General features: G+C 39.1%; 1 protein-coding gene across 1 annotated transcript in view; it reads left to right on the forward strand.

Annotated features, from left to right (window-relative positions):
* The window catches only part of CFAP91 (cilia and flagella associated protein 91), a 95,352-nt gene that overhangs the window by 36,641 nt on the left and 37,870 nt on the right, over positions 1-20,841 (forward strand). Inside the window, exons 7-9 of the mRNA XM_032406629.1 lie at positions 13,133-13,310; positions 17,032-17,189; positions 19,546-19,728. Coding sequence (XP_032262520.1) covers positions 13,133-13,310; positions 17,032-17,189; positions 19,546-19,728 — 519 coding nt within the window. The remainder of the gene's footprint in view (positions 1-13,132; positions 13,311-17,031; positions 17,190-19,545; positions 19,729-20,841) is intronic.

Consider the following 20,841-nt stretch of genomic DNA (forward strand, 5'->3'; position numbering starts at 1 on the left):
GGTTATATAATTGGCTGCTCCCATGTTAGGGCATAGATATTTACAATTGTTAGAACTTCTTGTTGGATAGACCCTTTAAGTATGATATAATGTCCTTCCTCATCTCTTATTATAGTCTTTAGTTTAAAATCTAATTTGTCTGATATAAGGATTGCCACCCCACCTTTCTTTTGGTGTCCATTAGCATGGTAAATGGTTTTCCACCCCCTCACTTTCAATCTGGGGGTGTCTTTGGGTCTAAAATGAGTCTCTTGCAGACAGCGTATTGATGGGTCTTTCTTTTTTTATCCAATCTGATAGCCTGTGTCTTTTGATTGGGACGTTTAGCCCATTTACATTCAGGGTAACTATTGAAAGATATGAATTTAGTGCCATTGTATTGCCTGTAAGGTGACTGTTACTGCATATTGTCTGTGTTCCTTTCTGGTTTATGTTACTTTTAGGCTCTCTCTTTGCTTGGAGGATCCCTTTCAATATTTCTTGTAGGGCTGGTTTCGTGTTTGCAAATTCCTTTAGTTTTTGTTTGTCCTGGAAGCTTTTTCTCTCTCCTTCTATTTTCAATGACAGCCTAGCTCAATATAGTATTCTTGGCTGCATATTTTTCTCATTTAGTGTTCTGAGTATATCATGCCAGTCCTTTCTGGCCTGCCAGGTCTCTGTGGATAGGTCTATTGCCAATCTAATGTTTCTACCATTGTAGGTTACAGATCTCTTCTCCCGAGCTGCTTTCAGGATTTTCTCTTTGTCTCTGAGACTCATAAGTTTTACTATTAGATGTCAGGGTGTTGACCTATTTTTATTGATTTTGAGGTGGGTTCTCTGTGCCTCCTGGATTTTGATGCTTGTTTCCTTCCCCAAATTAGGGAAGTTCTCTCCTATAATTTGCTCCAGTATACCTTTTGCTCCTCTCTCTCTTTCTTCTTCTTCTGGGATCCCAATTATTTTAATACTGTTTCATCTTATGGTATCACTTATCTCTCAAATTCTCTCTTTGTGATCCAGTAGTTGTTTATCTCTCTTTTTCTCAGCTTCTTTATTTTCCATCATTTGGTCTTCTATATCACGAATTCTCTCTTCTGCCTCATTTATCCTAGCAGTTAGAGCCTCCATTTCTGATTGCACCTCATTAATAGCCTTTTTGATTTCAACTCGGTTAGATTTTAGTTCTTTTATTTCTCCAGAAAGGGTTTCTCTAATATCTTCCATGCTTTTTTCAAGCCCAGCTAGTATCTTTAAAATCGTCATTCTGAACTCTAGTTCCAACATCTTACTAATGTCCGTATTGATTAGGTCCCTGGCAGTTGGTACTGTTCTTTTTTTCGAGGTGATTTTTTCCATCTTGTCATTTTGTCCAGAAGAGAATAGATGAATGAGAGAACAAAATGCTAACAGGGTAACAATGACCCCAGAAAAATATACAATAAACAAATCAGAAGAGACCTGAAACTGGGGGAAAAGAAAGGGAAAGAAAGAAAAAAGAAAAAAAAAAGAAAAAGAGATTAAAAAAACAAACAAGAAAAACAGAATATGATCAAATAGCTGGTGCATAGATCAGTGCCACGCAGTAGATATTGGGCGTATTTTGGTTTGTTAGAAGAAAGTGCCTCCCAAAATTTTAAAGAAAGAAAAGCTTGTATATTTACAAAAATAGGGGTAAATACGATGAAGGGATGGAATATGACTGTAAAGATGAAAATTATAAAAGATTTTATAATAATATAATAGTATATATTATAATATATATATATTATATACTATATAATATATATACTATAATAATATAATAAAAGATAATATAATAAGGAATTGATAAGATAAGAAGTTGGTTGAAAAATGAAAGAAGAGGATTTAAAAAAAAAAGGGAGAGAATGTGATCAGGCAGGAGACTAGAACAAAGCCATACACTAGAGATTTAGGGTATATTTTGGTCTGTTAGAAGAAACTGTATCCCAAAATTTTAAAGAGAGAACAACTTATATATATATATACCAAAAATAAGGGTAACTACTCTGAAGGGATAGAATATGACTCTAAAAATGAAAAACAAAAAATATTTTTTAGAAAAGGGATTGATAAGATGTTGGTTGAAAAAGGGAAAAGAAAAACTCAAAAAAAAAAAGACAGTTAAAAAAAAAAGTTAACTTTGAAAGATTAAAGAATCATGGTAAAAAAGCCATGAATTCTATGTGCAGTATTCCCCTAGCACTGGAGTTCTGCTGTTCTCATTGATCGGTAAACTTGGTCTTGGCTGGCTGTTCTTGCTGATCTTCTGGGGGAGGGGCCTGTTGCCGTGGTTCCCAAATGTCTTTGCCGGAGGCAGAATTGCCCCACCCTTGCCGAGGGCCGGGCTAAGTAATCTGCTGGGGTTTGCTCTGGGGAGCTTTTGTTCCCTGCAAGCTTTCCGTACAGCTTTGGAGGAGGAGAGTGAAATGGTGGCCTCCCAATCTCCGCCCTGGAGGAGCCGAGAACTCGGGGCCCCACTCTTCAGTGTGCCCCTAGAGAAAAGCAGTCAATCACTCCTGTCTCCCCGGTCTCCGGCCGCACTCCGTGCTCACCCAGCCTGTGACTGAGCGTTTCTATCTCTGGCACCTGACCCCATGTGGAGTCTCCAAACCCAGCAGATTCCTGCAGTGAGCTCTTGCACCACTCCTCCTGGGGAGGAAGGGGAGTCTCCCCAGATCTGCCGCTTGTTGGGCCCCTGCTGAAAGAGCAGTGGCCCGACTGTGCCGTGGATCACGGTTTATGGCAACCCCGAGCTGAGAGCCCACTCCTCGGCTCCATCTTTGCAGCCGGCTTCCCCGCTCCGATACCTGGGAGCTCTGCCGCACTCGGGCACGCCTGGTCTTTCTGTGACCCCGAGGTTCCTGAGACCACACTGTCCCAGCGAGGGTTCCACCCCCGCTTAGCCACTGGAGCAACATCCCTCAGTGGAGCCGACTTCTAAAAGTTCCAATTTTGTGCTCCAGGGCTCTATCACTTGCCAGAAGCGGCGGACGGAGGTCCCCTCCCCTGCCATCTATCCTCCCGAATATCGCCTCAGATTCACTTCTCCGCATGTCCTACCTTCCAGAAAGTGGTCGCTTGTCTGTTCAGAGAGTTGCTGTTATTCTTTTCTTCGATCTCCTGTTGAGTTCATAGGTGTTCAGAATGGTTTGATCCCTCTCTAGCTGAATTCCTGGGACCAGACGAAATCCAGGTCTCCTATTCCTCCACCATCTTGCTCCTCCTCATTGAAACATCTTTTAAGAGATGTGTTTCCATAAGAAGTAAATGCAACCTAAAGGAAGAACTGCTGTGGTCCCCTCATGATGATTATTCTCAGGGCAGACACTGAAGACCAGCCCAGTTTGGGGCTTTCATGAGGTTTGGTGTGAGGAATAGGAAACATTGTATCACCATGGAAAACATTATGCTTTTTCATTCCTGAAGAGCTCAGTGCGAGGTGCCAGGGGCCCTGAAATCCAGGCCATGACTATTTTCCATGAACCAGAACCTAAATCCCCACCAAGAGACTGCAGGAAAGTGAAAGAAGCAGAATCTCTGGCAAGAGGTAAGCAGCTGCTTAACAAAACGGTGTGGGACAACACTCACTCAAGTCCACCAGCTTGGGGCTCTCAGAATGAATTTGTTTTATTTCTGATCTTAAGGGAAAAGCTCTCAGTTTTTCACCGTTGAGTATGATGTCAGCAATGGGGTTTTCATATTATGTTTGTCTTTATTATGTTGAGATAAGTTCCTTCTAAACCTACTTTGTTGAGGGTTTTTATCATGATGGCTGTTGTACTTTGTCAAATGCTTTTTCTGCATCTATTGAAATGATCATATGGTTTTTATACTTTCTGTTGTTGAAGTGATATATCACGTTGATTGATACTGAACCACCCTTGCAGCCCAGGAAAAAATCCCACTTGATCGTGGTGAATGATTTGTTGGATTTGGTTTGCTAATATTTGGTTGAGGATTTTGCATTTATGTTCATCAGAGATATTGGTTTGTAGTTCCCTCTGAATCTGTCTCTTTTTGTAGTGTCTTTGTCTGGTTATCAGGGTATAGGTGGCCTCATAGAATGAATTTGAAAGCTTTCTTTCCTCTTCTGTTTTTCAGAGTAGTTTGAGAAGAATAGGAATTAACTCTTCCTTAAATGGTAGAATTCACCTTTGAAGATGTCTGGTCCTAGACTTTTGATTGTCAAAGTTTTTTGATTGCTGATTCAATCTCCCATGCTGGTGATCAGTCTTTTCAGATTTTTTATTTCTTCCTGATCAAGTTTGGGGAGGTTATATGTTTCTACTTCTTCTTCTTGCCCAATTTGTTGGCATATAATTTTTCATAATATTCTCATAACCCTTGTTATTTCTGTGGTGTTGGTTGTTATTTCTCATCTTTTATTTCTGATTTTGTATTTTTGAGTCCTCTCTTTCTTTTGATGAGTCTGGCTAAAGGTTTATCAATTTTGTTGATCTTTTCAAAGAACCAGCTCCTGGTTTCATTGATCTGTTCTATTGTTTTTTTAATTTCTATTTTGCTTAGTTCTTCTCTAATCTTTATTATTTCCTTCCTTCTGCTAGTTTTGAGTTTTGCTTGTTGTTATTTTTTCTAGCTCCCTTAAATGTAAGGTTAAGTTTTTTATTTGAGGTTTTTCTTGCTTCTTGAGGTAGGCCTGTATTGCTATAAACTTCCCTTTAGAACAGCTTTTGCTGCATCCCAAAGATTTTAGACCATTGTGTTTTCATTTTCATTTGTCTCCATGTATTTTTCGATTTCCTCTTTGATTTCTTGGTTGACCCATTCATTGTTTAGTAGCATGTTATTTAGCCTCCATGTATGTGTGTCTTTTCAGATTTTTTTTCTTGTAGTTGATTTCTAGTTTCATAGTGTTGTGGTCAGAAAAGATGCATGGTGTGACTTCAATCTTTGTGAACCTGTCGAGACTTGCTTTGTGGCCTAATATGTGATCTATTCTGGAGAATGTTCCATGTGCACTTGAAAAGAATGTGTATTCCACTGTTTTAGGATGGAATGTTCTGAATATATATGTTAGATCCATGTGGTCCAATGTGTAATTCATAGCCACGGTTTCCTTATTCATTTACTGTTTAGATGGTCTATCCATTGATGTAAGGGGTGTTAAAGTCCCCTACTATTATTGTATTAGTATCAATTATTTCCTTTATGTTTATTATTAGCTGCTCTATGTATTTAGGTGTTCCCATCTTCTTGTTGGATGGTTCTCTGTATGATTATGTAGTGTCCTTCTTTGTCTCCTGTTACAGTCTTTGTTTTAAAGTCCATTTTGTCTGATATAAGTGTTGCTACCCTGGCTTTCTTTTCACTTCCATTTGCATGATAAATGCTTTTGCATCTCTTCACTTTCAGTCTGCATGCATGTGTCTTTAGATCTGAGATGGGTCTTTTGTAGGCAGTATATAGATGGGTCTTCCTTTTTTAAAAAGATTTTATTTACTTATTTATTTGACAGAGAGAGAGAGCATGAGCAGGGGAGAAGAGAAGAGGGGGAGGAGTAGAGGGAAAAAGAATCCCAGGTAGAATCTGTGTTGAGCATGGAGTCCTACAAAGGGCTAAATCTCACAATCCTGAGATCATGACCTGAGCTGAAACCAGGAGTTGGATGCTTAGCCAACTGAGCCACCCAGGCGCCCTGATGGGTCTTGCTTTTTTTATCCATTCTGTCACCCTATGTCTTTTGATTGGAATGTCTAGTCCACTTATATTCAAAGTAATTATTGAGAGGTATGTACTTATTGCCATTTTGTTACTTGTTTTATGGTTGTTTTTGTAGTTCTTATGTTCCTTTCTTTTCTCATTCTCCTCTTTCAAGGTTTGCTGGCTTTCTTTATTGATATACCTAGGTTCCCTTCTCTTTATTTTTTGCATATCTAATACTGGTTTTGATTTGTGGTTACCTTTAGGTCTATATGTAATACCTTATGCATATAGCAGTCTATATTAGGTTGATGGTTGCTTAAGTTTGAACCCATTCTAAAAGCACTAAATTTTTATTCCTCTCCCCTGCCACATTTTAGGTATATGGTGTCATAGTTTACATCCTTTTATTTTGTGATTCCCTTGACTGATTTTTTGTAGATATACTTAATTTTACTGCTTTTATGCTTCCTACTTTTCTTACTCCTGCTTATGGCCTTTCCTTTCCACTCACAGAGTTCCCATTAACATTTCATGTAAGGCTGACTTAGTGGTCATGAATTCCTCCAAGTCTGTCTGGCAAACTCTCTACCCTCTCTTCTTCTATTCTGAATGATAGCTTTGTTGAATGGAGTATTCTTGGTTGCAGGTTTTTCTATTTCAGCACTTTGAATATTTCATGCCACTCTCTTCTGGCCTGAAATGTTTCTGCTGAAAAATCAGCTAGTTCTCTTACAGGGTATTTCTTGTATGTAGCTACATTTTTTTTCTCTTGCTGATTTAAAAATTCTTTAGCACTACTTTTTGCCCTTTTAATTACCATGTGCCTTGGTGTGGACCTCCTTGGGTTGATTTTGATGGGGGCGCTTTGTGCTTCCTAAATCTGGATTTCTGTTTCCTTCCCCACATTTGGGAAGTTTTCAGCTATTATTTCCTCAAATAAAATTTCCTCCCCCCACCCTTTTCTCTGTTTTCTCCTTCTTGAATCCTTATAATGCAACTGTTATTACACTTGATGGTGTGGTTGAGTTTCCTTAATCTATTTTCATTTTTTTTAATTCTTTTTTTCTCTCCTGTTCAGCTTGATTGCTTTCCATTACTCTGTCCTCCAAGTCACTGATGTATTCTTCTGCTTCCTCTTGTGTACTATTTTTTTTCCCTCTAGCGTATTTTTAACTTCAGTTATTGAGTTCTTCATCTCTGATTGGTTCTTTTTTATGTTTTCTCTCTTTGTTGTGTGTCTCACTGAGTCCTTCACTCTTTTCTCCATTCCAGTGGGTATGTTTATGACCATTACTTTAAATTCTCTATCAAGCATTTCCTTATCTCCGTTTCATTTACCTTCCTTGTGATTTTGTCCTGTCCTTTCATTTGGGACATATTCCTCTGTCTCCTCATTTTGTCTAACTCTCTGTGTCTGTTATCTATGTGCTATGAAAGTCAGCTACATCTCTGGCTCTTGAAAGTCATGGACGTGTGAAGAGGTGGTCCTATAGTGCCCTGCAGTAGAATGCCCCCTGTTCACCAGACCCTGGAATTTCAGGGGTGTTTCCTGTGTGTGTTGTGTGTGCCCTACTGTTGTGGCTGAGTTGTGTTTGCCTTCAGTCTAGTCATTCTGCAAAGGCTGTCTGCCTGTTGTGGTCAGGGTTTGGTCCCTGTGTTGTAATTTTGCCAGTCTGGGATTGCCTTGAGCTTGAGTTGAGTCAGATCAAGGGTTTGCCAGAGCTTCAGTAGCACCGAACAGCAAGGTGTTCTCCCTGTGTTGTCCCCTTAAGATACTTTTGTTGGTGGGTGGGACCAGCAGTCAGTCCAGAAATCTGCCCCCAGCCCATTGCTGTGTGTGGTTGGACTGGTGTGTGTGGTTATCTTCCCCTCTCCCTGGGGCAGGAATTGCTTGGAGTCGTGGTGGCCCCTTTTTGGGCTGCTTGCACAATGCCATCCTTGGATGGACTCCTGCCACAGGAGACATGGGATCAGAGTGAGTAGTGTCAGCAAGGTCTGTCAGTATGTAGGGAGGTGACCTGCAACTGCCTGGGACAACTCTGCTGAGGCCAGCTTGGTTGGAGAGGGCAGATCTGCAGAAGACTGTGGGGCAGGGCATGCTGTTAGAAAGGTTGGTGGGGATATTCCTGCTGTGCTGGTTCTGGCAGGTGTCCATGTATCTACACTGGAGGGTGGGGGCGGGAAATGGCTCCTGCCAGCTCCTTTGTTCCTAGAGAAGTCTCCCGAAGATCCTTGCCCCTCCAGCACAAACTCTGAGATAGTAAAATAAATCCCCCTCTTGTATACCCCTGGTGTTTTTCAAATTTCTCCTTCTAAGTTGAATCTCAGTGGGGCTCTTTGTTGTGCTGTCTCTTTAAGGGTGGGGGCTCAGTTTCCTCTCAGCCTCCACTCTCCCAGAGCTGAGCCCACTGATTTTTTTTTAAGTTCTGGGTGCTAAGCCTCATTGATTTTAAGAGATTGCAAAGCCAGGCCCCTCTGCCTTTCAAAGCCAAATGTTATGGAGATTCCTTTTTCAGGTGCCTGTCCCCTGTGCCTGGGGTGCTTGGTATGGGTTCTGTTCCTCTTTGCACTCACTGAATTCTTCCCTTTTGTGGACAGTCCTGCAGGTCCATTTAGCTCCCACCATGTCTTTGCCCTCCTCAGGGTGGTCTCTTTTCAACATATTGGTGTGGAGAGTCTCTTCTGCCAGTCTTTGTTTTTTTTCTGGTTATTTACACTGATAGGGATATATCTAGTTGCATCTGTGGGATGAGGTGAGCCTAGGATGTTCCTACTCTGCCATCTCCCCACAAGTCCTTGCTCTAGGAAGTGCTCCTAGCATTTAGCACATGAGGTGGGGTTTGGGAGGTAGGCTGGCATGGATACTAAATATCCTGTCCTGCATTCAGCAGTCCTATACAAGAAATAATTGTTTGCTCAGTATGGCAGTGTTATCACTTTGGTTGAGAAATGCTGACTCAGTGCAGTAAGAGAAAAAATTTGAGGTATGAGGATTAGAAATAAGAAGTAAAACTATATTTGCAGACAATTTATTCATTTAGAAAATCAAATGAAATTACAAATTATCAGAACTAAGAACCTGAGTTCAAGATGGGTGATTGTGGAAATGGCATGCAAAGATCAGTAGCTTTCCTATATGAGCAATATATGATTAGAAATATTTGAAAATATCATATTACTTTTTTTTAAGATTTTATTTATTCATTTGTCAGAGAGAGAGAGAGACAGAGAGAGAGAGAGAGAGTACAAGCAGGGGGAATGGCAGGCAGAGGGAGAAGCAGGCTCCCTGCTGAGCAAGGAGCACAATGCAGGACCTGATCCCAGGACCCTGGGATCATGACCTGAGCCAAAGGCAAACATTTAACCGACTGAGCCACCCAGGTGTCCCTGAAAATATCATATTCTTAAAGCAACAAATAACCTAAGAAAGTCACTTAAAAACATGTGCACAGAATTATCGAGAAAAATATAAAGTGTTCCTTAAGCATGTGAACAAAGATTTGATAAAAAGAGAAGCATATGGGAGGCCTGGGTGGCTCAGTCGGTTAAGCGTCTGCCTTAGGCTCGGGTCATGATCTCAGGTTCCTGGGATCGAACCCTACATTGGGCTTCTTGCTCAGCGGGGAGTCTGCTTTTCTCTCTCTCTCTCATCTGCCCCTCCTCCCTGCTCATTCTCTCTGTCTCTCTCAAATAAATAAAATCTTAAAAAAAAGAGAGAGAGAGAGAAGCATACCATGTTTATAAATGGGAAGACTCCTGCTTGAATAGATATTATTTCTCCCCTAAACATTTTATACCTTCAAGCAATTCTAATCCAAATCCCTATTCCCAGTATAACCGTGTCTATGTAAATCAGTATCTTTCCTCTTCTCTTCCCAGAAATCACACAAAAGCAACAAGCACAAAACAACTCCCACAAATTACACTTTCAGTGAAACTAAAAAAAAAAAAAATCTGTGAACTACTACTAAGTATTTGTTAGGACTACAAAAAGCAACTGAGATTAGGCAGAAACAATGTGGGAGGAAGTAAGGAAGCATGGGCTATGGGAGAGCATCAGGGGAATCTCAGAAGGCTTGAGCAAAATTATACTTCTGGGAGGCAAGTTTGGCAATATCCAGAAAAATTTAAAGTGATTATATTTTATGATCTAGCTGCTAGACTTTAGATCCTTCTAAGGATGCTAGAGAAATTCGCATATGGCATAATGAGACCAGTACAAGGATGTTTGTTGCAGCATTACTATGTGTAATCAAAAAATTGAAGCAATCTAAAACATCAATTTTTAGAAGATAGCTTAAATTGTGTTAGAGTCCTACAATGGAAGAATGAAATTAGATCTCTGCGTATCAGTGTGACTAGTGTCCCCAAAACAAACTTGAGTAAAAAAGCAAGTTGCAGAATACTTATAGTAAAATCTCATGTATGTAAAAATCAAAGACAATGTTATATTTTTACTTATGTATAGTTCATTTTTTCCCAGCTTTATTGAGATATAATAGACATACTATGTAAGTTTAAGGCATACCATGTGATGATTTTATATACATATATTTTGCAAAATGATTACCACAATAATATTAGTTAACACACCCATCACCTCACATAGTACCATTTTTTTGGTATGTGTGGTGAGAACATTTAAGATCTACTCTCTTGTCAACTTTCAAGTACACAATACAGTATTGTTAACTATAGTCATTATGCTGTATATTAGATATCCAGAACTTATTCATCATATAACTGAAAATTTGTACCCTTTGACCACTTTCACCCATTTCTCCCACCCCTTGCCCCTGGCAACCATCAGTCTACTCTCTGTTTCTATGAATTCAGCTTTTTTAGATTCCAGACATACGTGAGATCATACAGTATTTGTCTTTTTGTCTGACTTATTTTACTTAGCATAATGCCCTCAAGTTTCATTCATGTTGTCACAAATGGCAGGATTTCCTTTTTGTATGGCTGAATTTTATATATTTTATATTGCATATAAAATAAAATTTATCATATATTATATTCAATATATGCCAATTATATTTAATATGTTATATAGGAATTATATACATTTATATCATTTTTTTTATACATTCATGTGTTGATGAACACTTAAGTTGTTTCCATGTCTTAGCTACTGTAAATAATGCTGCAGTGAACATGGGGGGTACAGATATCTCTTTGAGATAGTAATTTCATATCCTTCAGATATATTCCCAGAAGTGGAGTTGCTGAATCATATGGTACCTCTATTTTTAATTTTTTGAGGAACCTCCATACTATTTTTCATAGTGGCTGTAGCAATTACATTCCTGCGAACAGTGTACTAGAGTTCCCTTTTCTCTATATCTTTGTCAGCATTTGTTATCTCTTGTCTTTTTGAAAACACGTATCCTAACAGGTGTGAAGTAATATCTCATTGTGTTTTTCTTTTGTAGTTCTCTGATAATTAGTGATGTTGGGTACCTTCCATGTACCTGCTGGCCATTTGTATATCTTCTTTGGAGAAATGTCTATTCAGGTCCTTTGTCCATTTTTTAATTGCATTATTTTGGTTTTTGCTATTGATTTGTAGGAGTTCCTAATATATTTAGGATATTAACCCCTTATCAGATGTATGGTTTGAAAATATTTTCTTCCATTCCATAGGTTGCCATTTCATTTTGTTGCTCATTTCTTTTGCTGTGCAGAAGCTTTTTAGTTTGATGTCCCATTTGATTTATTTTTGCTTTGTTGTTTGTGCTTTTGGTGCCATATACAAAAAATCATTGCCAAAACCAATATCAAGAAGATTTTCCCCTATGTTTTCTTCTAGGAGTTTTACATTTAAGTATTTAATCCATTTCAAGTTAATTTTTGTGATTGGTGTAGGTTAGGGATTCAGTTTCATTCTTCTACATGCCAATATCCAATTTTTCTAGCCCCACTTATTGAAGAAAGTGTGTTTCCCATTGAGTTTTCTTGGCTCCCTTGTCAAATATTAGTTGATGATATTTGGGTTTATTTCTGGGCTCTTGATTCTGTTTCATTGGTCTATGTTTTTGTTTTTATGTCAATACTATTTTGTTTTGATGACTGTAGCTTTGTAATATAGTTTGAAACCAGGAAGTGTGATGCCTTCAGCTTTGTTCTTCTTTCTCAAGTTGCTTTGGCTCTTCGGGTTTTTTTTTTTTATGGTGCCATATGAATTTTACAATTGTTTTTTCTATTTCTGTAAAAAATGTCATTGGGATCTTACTAGAGATTGTGTTGAATCTGTGGATGACCTTGTGTAGTATGTATATTTTAACAAACTAATTCTTCCAATCCATGAACATGGGATATTTTTCCATTTACTTTTGTCATCTTCAATTTCTTTCATCAGTATTTTATAGTTTTTAGTGTATAGATCTTTTACCTCCTTGGTTAAATTTATTCCTATTATTATTTTAAGATTTTATTTATTTATTTGAGAGAGAGAGAGAGAGTACGAGCCGGGTGGGGAGGGGTAGAAGGAGAGGGAGAAGCAGACTCTCCACTGAGTAAGGAGCCCAAGGAGGGGCTCGATCCCAGAACCCTGGGATCATGACCTGAGCCAAAGGCAGATGCTTAACTGACTGAGCCATCCAGGTGCCCCCCTATTTTATTATTTTTGATTCAATTATAAATGGGATTATTTTCTTCGTTTTTTAGGTAGTTCATTGTTAATATATAAAAATGCAACTGATTTTTGTATGTTGATTTTATATCCTGCAACTTTATTGAATTCATTTGTTAGTTCTAACCATTTTTGATAGTCTTTATAGTTTTCTATATATAAGATCATGTTATCTGCAAACAGAAACCATTTTACCTCTTCCTTTTCAATTTGGTTGACTTTTATTTCTTCTTTGCCTGATTGCTCTGGGTAGGACTTCTAGTACTATGTTGAATAGGAGTGATAAGAGTAGGCTCTTGTTTTGTTCCTGATCTTAGAGGAAAAGCTTTCAGCCTCACTGTTGAGTATGATGTTAGCTGTGGGCTTGTCTATATAGTTCATTTTTGTTTCATTTCTCTAATAGAGAGGGAGTATAGAGTAGTAATAAGACCACAAGTGTCAGATTGCAATGTTCAAATCCTGATTTCTACCACTTACCAGCTGTGACCTTCTGTAAGTTACTTTGATATTTCCTTGCATTTCAAAATATTGATTTGTCTAATATAGGACATTCCAAGGTATGATTATTCAGTAGTCACGTGATATTCTTCAAATACTGTCTAGCATCTTATGTGCAACTAAAATGTCTTCTGGCTGAATAACTAACAAGAGATAGTACAGGGCACAGATAACAAGCTGTGAGGCACATCAGGAGGATGTTTGCTAATATCATTTCGTCTTGTCATAACCCTTGAAGTTCAAGAGGACAGGAACTGAAAGGGAATAAATTAAATACTGAAAGGTACATGAGTTTGTCCATATGTTTCTAAAGTGCTTTGCTTCATCATCCAGGTCGAGGGCTCCCAGCAGGACAAGCTGAGGTTGAGATGATAGAACGTGCCCGGGAGAAGCGTGCTTGGGAAGCCACTCTTCCCTGTCTGAGTGACACCTCCCAGTTTGAGAAGAGGAGGAGGATGATGAATGCGATGGAGAGGAAGGAGTGGGCCTTCAGAGAGCAGGAGATTGAAAAGTAAGTTCTAGATTACCCAGACAGCTGCACCTGTGCTGGTGGAGTAATGTAAATACTTTTTATCTGTAAAGCATTTTCCCAAATGTATGGGTTTAAAAGCAACCTTCTACCTATAGAGATAGAAAGTTGGGTTTCTGGTTCTTTTGGGAATAATAGCTCTATAATTTTCTCTCTAACAATATAAAAATGTATAATGCCCTCTTTGTGTGTAAAGTTAAGCATGGAACCCAGATTTGAAGAATTCCTCAAAACATCTGTGATTCTTCTCTTCCCTTTTCTCTTTAGAGAAATTCTAGACTATCATAGAATCCCACTGAAATGCCTTTTTTTTTTTAAGATTTTTAAAATTTATTTGACAGAGAGAGCAAGCACAAGCAGAGGGAACTGCAGAGGGAGAGGGAGAAGTAGGCTCCCCGCTGAGCAGGGAGCCCGATGTGGGGCTTGATCCCAGGACTCTGGGATCATGACCTGAGCTAAAGGCAGACGCTTAACTGACTAAGCTACCCAGGCACCCCTGAAATGTCTTTCTTTTTAAATTTTAAACTATAGTTCATTAACATACACTGCAATATTTGTTTCAAGATTAGAATTTAGTGGTTCATCACTTATATAGAATACCCAGTGCTCATCACAACAAGCGTCCTCCTTAATCCCCATCACCCATCTAGCCCATCCCCTTCCCACCTCCCTGCATCAACCCTCAGTTTGTTCTCCATTGGTAAGAGTCTCTTATGGTTTGCTTCCCTCTCTCCTTTTTCTTCCCCTTTCCATATGTTCATCTGTTTTGTTTCTTAAAATCTACATATGAGTGAAATAATATGGTATTTGCCTTTCTCTGACTGACTTATTTCACTCAACATAATATACTCTAGCTCCATCCACTTTGTTACAAATGGCAACATTTCATTATTTTTTCATGGCTGAGTAATATTCCTGTGTGTGTGTGTGTGTGTGTGTGTGTGTGTATGCCATATCTTCTTTATCCATTCATCAGTCTTTCAAACTGACCCTTTCTGTTCATTCCCAGTGCCACTCTGCCTGGGCCTAGGCCCTCTTCATATCCATCAGCCTTCTAGCTAATCCTCTTATTCCTCCCGGTATTGGATTCACAGTCAGGACACCTTGGGTTCTAGCTACAGCTAATGGGGCATTTTCTATTTAAAAGACAAATTGTGGAATTCCTCAATTAAGAGATGAGCTCACGGTGCATAAATAACAATATGCTGAGGTACTTCTGGTTTTCAATCATTTAACTAATGTATTTTCAGTAATGAGGCTGTCCTTGGAATGTGTGGAAAGGATGAAAACCTCAAAATTACAACTCCCTAGCAATAAAGAAAGGAGAGGGGCGCCTGGGTGGCTCAGTCGTTGGGCGTCTGCCTTCGGCTCAGCCCATGATCCCAGGGTCCTGTGATCGAGACCCACATTGGGCTCCCTGCTCAGCAGGAAGCCTGCTTCTCCCTCTCCCACTTCCCCTGCTTCTGTTCCCTTTCTCGCTGTGTCTCTCTCTGTCAAATAAATAAAATCTTAAAAAAAAAAGGAAGGAAGGAAGGGAACTTGATGAGGTTGTCCTTTGTCCTAGGCTGAGCTGAGGCACTTCACTGCTCATCGCAATGCCACCACAGCCCCTGACAGTGTGCTTACACAAAAGAAATTTAAGAACCAAGACAGTTAGAGACTCAGCGTGGTTCTGAATTCAAAATATGTTTATCTTTTTACAACACCTTCTATTAACCCTGAATCCAGACTGTGTGATGTTTTGGTAAAAGCTTGCAATTAAAGAATGCAAAGTAGGTATCGGGTGCCCAATCCCGTCTGTAGAAAATTAAATTTATTGCTTCAATTTGGAGAGATATATTCTTATCAGAAGGGCATTAAAAACATTTAAAATGTTTCTGGCTCGTTCTGTTTGGGGTGGGTGGAGATTTGGGAAAATTATTGTGAGAAGGTAGCCTCTGAGCTGGGTGTTGAAGGGTTAGTAAGAAGCCATCAGGTAGATAATATTAGTGATGATGATGATGATATTCACAGAGCATGTTAAGTTGCAGAGTGCTTACTATGTGTTGGAGCCATGTTCCAAGCCACTAGTTCTCAAATTGTGGTCCACAAACCAGCAGCATCAGCATTACCTGGGAATTTGTTAGAAATCCAGATTTTCGGGCACCATCCCAGATCTACTGAGTCAGGTGGACGACTCCAGATTATCTGATGCATGCTCAACTGTTGTACCATGTTGTATACATTAACTCATCTAATGCTCACGACAACCTTATGGGATAGATACGATTATGTCCATTTTATGACTGAAGGAATTGAGGTAAGTGATGAATTTGAGAATGAACCTAGGATTTCTAAGTCCAGAGAGAAAGGTGACTATTGGTTTGTGGCTTATTTTGAAAAACACCTGTTTCTCCATATTCACTTTTCACTACTTCCCCACCCTCCCCGGTATGTTTGCTTTGAGAAGCTCCACCAGTATGACATGTTAGCTCTGTCTCTAGTCCTTTGAGTTGAACTTTCCTCTGCTGAAGCCTCACGTTTCCCTTGTCTATGTGGCAAATCTCAATCCTTGTTTATCCTCAAGACTACAGAGTTAATGGCTCCTGTAAAGAAGCCCTCCCCACCTTCCTGGATCCACTGGGAATAGTGCTAGACATAGATGCTCTGTCATTTCTTCTCCCACAGTCTTCATTCTTCTGGGCTGGTATTTATCTCCTTATAAAATGCTAGTTGATATGCCTGCTCCAATAGAACAGTGCTTCTTGAGAGAAGGTGTTTTATCTTGTTCATCATTGTTTGTTTCCTGCCTGGCATTTGGTGAGCACTTAATAACTATTTGACAAATAAGTAGCTGAATAAATTACTCTATGAATTTTTAAGGAAGATTAAAATGTTCAAATGTCTATTTTAGGAAGGAAAATCTTGACAGCTGTGTGGAGCAAGATTGGAAGGAGAGACTAGATTAGCAACTAGAGTCCAAGTTAGGAGAGGGATGATAAAAACATGAGCTAGGGAATGGATGCAAGAAGTGTTTTAGAGGAGGAATTGTTAGGGGAGGGAAGAAGATGTAAGAAAGGGTAGATTTCTGGGGGAACAAAATGAGTGGGGTTTTTTCTTGAAGTTGTCAAGGGATACCTGGAGATTCAAGTAGACAGGAATTCTGGTTCAGAAATACCTGGGCCGGAGGTATGGGTTTTGAAGTCATGTGTACATTGTTGTATACACACGAGCAAGGTAGCTAGGTCTAGGAGAACAAGCTAAAGGTAAGCGGAAGGGAAATGAAGATTGATTGGATGTCTGTATGCGCCAGACACTGGCATTTTCACATTTATTCCTTAAAATATCATGCTGCCTCATTTTCTCTTCACTCATATTACTTAACTCCCCAGCGCATACCTGTGGGCCTGGAACTGTGCACAAACATCTTGTTGTTCATTTAGGCCCATCTGCCTGGAGAGCCCTTTTATTTACCTGGCATACTCTTCTTTGCCTTTCAGAAATATGCGCATACATATTCCTTTTATAGAGAGACTCACTATTGAGTTGCCTCCCCCAAACACCCAATCCACTTGTCACACTTTTGCCAGAGCAGTCTTTTTAAGTACGTGAATATGATACCAGCCCAAAAAGAGGATCCTGTTTATGGCAGGTGTTTCCCTTCTCTCTAGTAGAACACTCTGGGATACCAAATAGGTCTTTATGTTTGGTGATTTATTTAAAGACTGCAGGAGATTCGCCTGGAAATTCTAAAAAAGCTGCTGAAAAAGCGTGATGAGAATCAGAACGAAGTGAACATGAAGCACCTGAATGCCCGATGGTGTCAATTGCAGGAAGCAAAGGAGGCAAAATTGGCACGGATTCAGCACACACATGTATCAGGTAATGGTGTAATATGAACAGTGAAGAGAATGGGAGGGTTGGCTTTGCTTTGAATCTTTGATCAAACCTGATTTAGATATAATTCTCTTGAGTCCTAGTGTTATTAAATAAGTAAAGGAGATGAATTATTTCTCAAAAGTAGAAGAGTGGAAGAAAATTCCTCACTAAGAAAGCGAAGTAATGATGTTCTAACAGGTAGTCAAGTTATTGACATTATTGTGATTATTGTGATATTATTGTGTATGTTTGTGTGGGGGGTGGGGTAAGTGTAAGGGGTTGGGCTTCCCATATTCATTGGTTGAAGTCCTGGATGGAAAGCCCTATTTCTCAACCTTTTTTTTTTTTTTATTATTGCTCTTAAATGAGACATTTAGACATCTTTTCTCCTGCTCACCCTCTTCCATGAAATTTTAATACCATGGATATACTGTTTATCTGTTTATGTACTCTATCTGTACACATAAAAAGAGCAGTCAGTGGATGATTAGGAATGACTATATAAAATTTTTGAATTAAAATTAAAAAAGGGCATCTGCATGGCTCAGTTGGTTAAGTGTCTGACTCTTGATTTCGGCTCAGGTCATGATCTCAGGGTCATGAGATCAAGCCCCATGTTGGGCTCCTCAGTGAGTGTGGAGCCTACTTAGGCTTCTCTCTCACCCTCTCCCTCTGCCCCTTGCCGCCCCCCACCTCTCCCTCTCAAAAAAATAAATAAATAAATAAAAATGAATAAAAATTAAATTAAAAACTTTTAACTTATTAGTATTTAACTTTATAGTTTTATTTGCTTAGTAACTTTTAATGTAATTTACTTATAAAATTGTAATGTATCAATTATATGTGCAAATTAGCAATTTCTATGCATATTAGAATAATCACAATATTTAAAAAAATCAAATTTGTTATTTTTCTAGCAAAAGTAGAACAATTATAAAACTTCCTTAAAATTATTATCAGTGAACTTTTAACATTTTCTTGATGCGAGAAAATAACTTTTAACTAGATGCTAGGTATGCCTAGATCTTTAGATATTGTCAACAATTTCTTTTCAATACTTCACAATACTAATGATGGGTTGACTAGCTTGCTTATTTTATTTTATTTTTATTTTATTTTATTATTATTACTTTTTTTTATTAATTCCTCCTGTCCCTCTCTCCAGCCCTCTGGGATCGGTCGCCTTCCAAATAAACTACCTGACACATGCCTTTGTCTCAGGCTCTGCCTTTGGGGGAACGAGGCTAAGACAGACCTCAAATGTCACTTCCTCAGGGAGGCCTTCAAGACCGCCCCCCCAATAAGTCGGGTGCCTGTTATCTGCTTTCACTTTTTTGCCCCTGAACGTTTTTGTGTGTGAGAAAATAACTTTTAACTAGCTGTGAGATATGCAGTTAGATATTGTCAACATTTTTTTCATTTCCATACTTGATATAACTAATGATGAGCTGACTAACTTTTGTAGCTAACAAACTGAGGGTTGCTAGAGGGGAGGGGATTAAAGGAGGGCACCTGAGGTAATGAGCACTGGGTGTTATATGCAACTGATGAATCACTAAATTTTACCTCTGAAACTAATAAAAAAAAGATAAATAACAAAATTAAATAAAAATAAAACTATTTTTATTTAATTCCAAAACCCCAAGTCACACACAAAAGCATGGAGAATCAAACATAAATGCCCACAAGGCAGCTGTGGTGCATGCAGCCGCCTCTTACGATAAGACCTTGCCATCCCACAGTATGATTTTCACCCATTGAGAGTGCACAGCATGGAGCCCTCGAACGGGGTGGATCTGTGATAGGACTGAAAGAAAAGGAGCAGGCGGAGGTAGGAAGCATGACTCCTTAGAGTGCACAGCTGAGCCTTTTCCCTCTGTCGGCCGAACAGTTCTGAAAGCTCTAAGCTGGGATACATTATGTTTTATTCTGTTGTTAGCCAAGATGGAAAGAGATTATTGAAGAACCTGTAGTCTTCCCTCCCTTGCAATTATTTTCCTAGGAGAAAATAATTCTCCAAATCTCCACTGACCATGTCTTTTTTGGTTACTTTGAGTTTCTTTCATTAGCTTGACAAACTTCCTGAATACCCTTTCTTGCCTCAGAGCTTGGAATGCACTTATAAAAGATTTTTGATGAGTACCAACTGAGGATGCTAATTGACTCAGCTTCTGTCACTCCCACTTGTCTCATGATGCTCTGGGCCACACAGATGACAGATCTGGCTGCAGTGAGTGGTCATCATGAAATTCATTCAGTTCAGTAGCTTCCCTGTGAATAAAAGTAGAACTGGTTTATTATTATGCATTTATTCAGAACAATACTTTGAAGATAGTCACAGAGGTATGTTTTATTCTAGCAATCAGAAAACTTGTGGGAAAGGGAAAGAATATAGAAGGGAAGCTGGAGAGAAGGAATATCATCAGGGATTATTGTGATTATGCATCACAGGTCTATGGACCTCTGTCTCGTCTTGGTCGTTTCCCTGACAACAATTCAGAGGACTTTGTGGTAAAAAACCACTATCTCAACACCTATGAAGGTAAGCAATTTACATAATTACAAGTCCAGTATAAGAGGAGTATTGAAGTACTAGAAGGGAAGTATTAGATTAAAGGCTAAACAGCAAATAATATTTTCAAGAAATAGCAATGAACACATTTAATGTTATTAATACGAGTTCATACAAATCAATAAAAACTCCTAAGACCCAAGTAAATAAATGGATATACTGGGGCACCTGGGTGGCTCAGTTGGTTAAGCTGCTGCCTTCGGCCCAGGTCATGATCCCAGGGTCCTGGGATCAAGCCCCGCATTGGGCTCCTCGCTCAGCAGGGAGCCTGCTTCTCCCTCTCCTCCCCACTCGTGCTCTCTCTCACTGTCTCTGTCTCTTACTCTCTCTCTCAAATAAATAAATAAAATCTTAAAAAAATAAGTAAATGGATATACTGTATAACAATATAGCAGTGTTTAGCTACTAAACCTTTAAACATGTTCAGTGTCACTAATAATTTCTCATTTCACAAAAATGAAACGAATAAACTTTTATACCAGGTTTACAAAGTAAACAAGGAATATATCATGAAATCAGTCTTTAAGAAGAAGTGCTAGAAAACTAGTGGGCAAGAAAATGGATAACTAGGGGATAAATTTATGGATTCATGGATTCATGGCCAAGATGATGAATTGATGGTCACAATGTTGAACTTGTAGCTCTGGCTGATCATCTCCAGAGCACAGTATGATAAATTGGTGTATATCCACTACAGAATGGTGGTCCCATGTATCATATGATCACCAATTTTCTGTTGGTTATTATCATAGAACTTATTACTTTTCTGTAGGGAAATATTTAATTAGAATGCATTTCTTGGGGTGCCTGGGTAGCTCAGTCAGTTAAGCGTCTGCCTTCAGCTCAGGTCATGATCCCAGGGTTCTGGGATCGAGCCCTGCATTGGACTCCCTGCTCTGTGGGGAGTCTGCTTCTCCCTCTGCCCCTTCCCCTGCTTGTGTGCTCTCTTTCTCTCTCTCAGATAAATAAATAAAATCTTTAAAAAAAAGAATGCATTTCTCATTTTATGGTCTAAATTACTGAGAATATGAGTTAATTATGCAGAAATTTGCTTTACATTTTGGGGCCATGTCAATTATGTGA

This window comes from Phoca vitulina, unplaced genomic scaffold (assembly GCF_004348235.1).
Source record: "Phoca vitulina isolate PV1807 unplaced genomic scaffold, GSC_HSeal_1.0 scaffold8, whole genome shotgun sequence".
NCBI classification, from domain to species: Eukaryota; Metazoa; Chordata; class Mammalia; order Carnivora; family Phocidae; genus Phoca; species Phoca vitulina.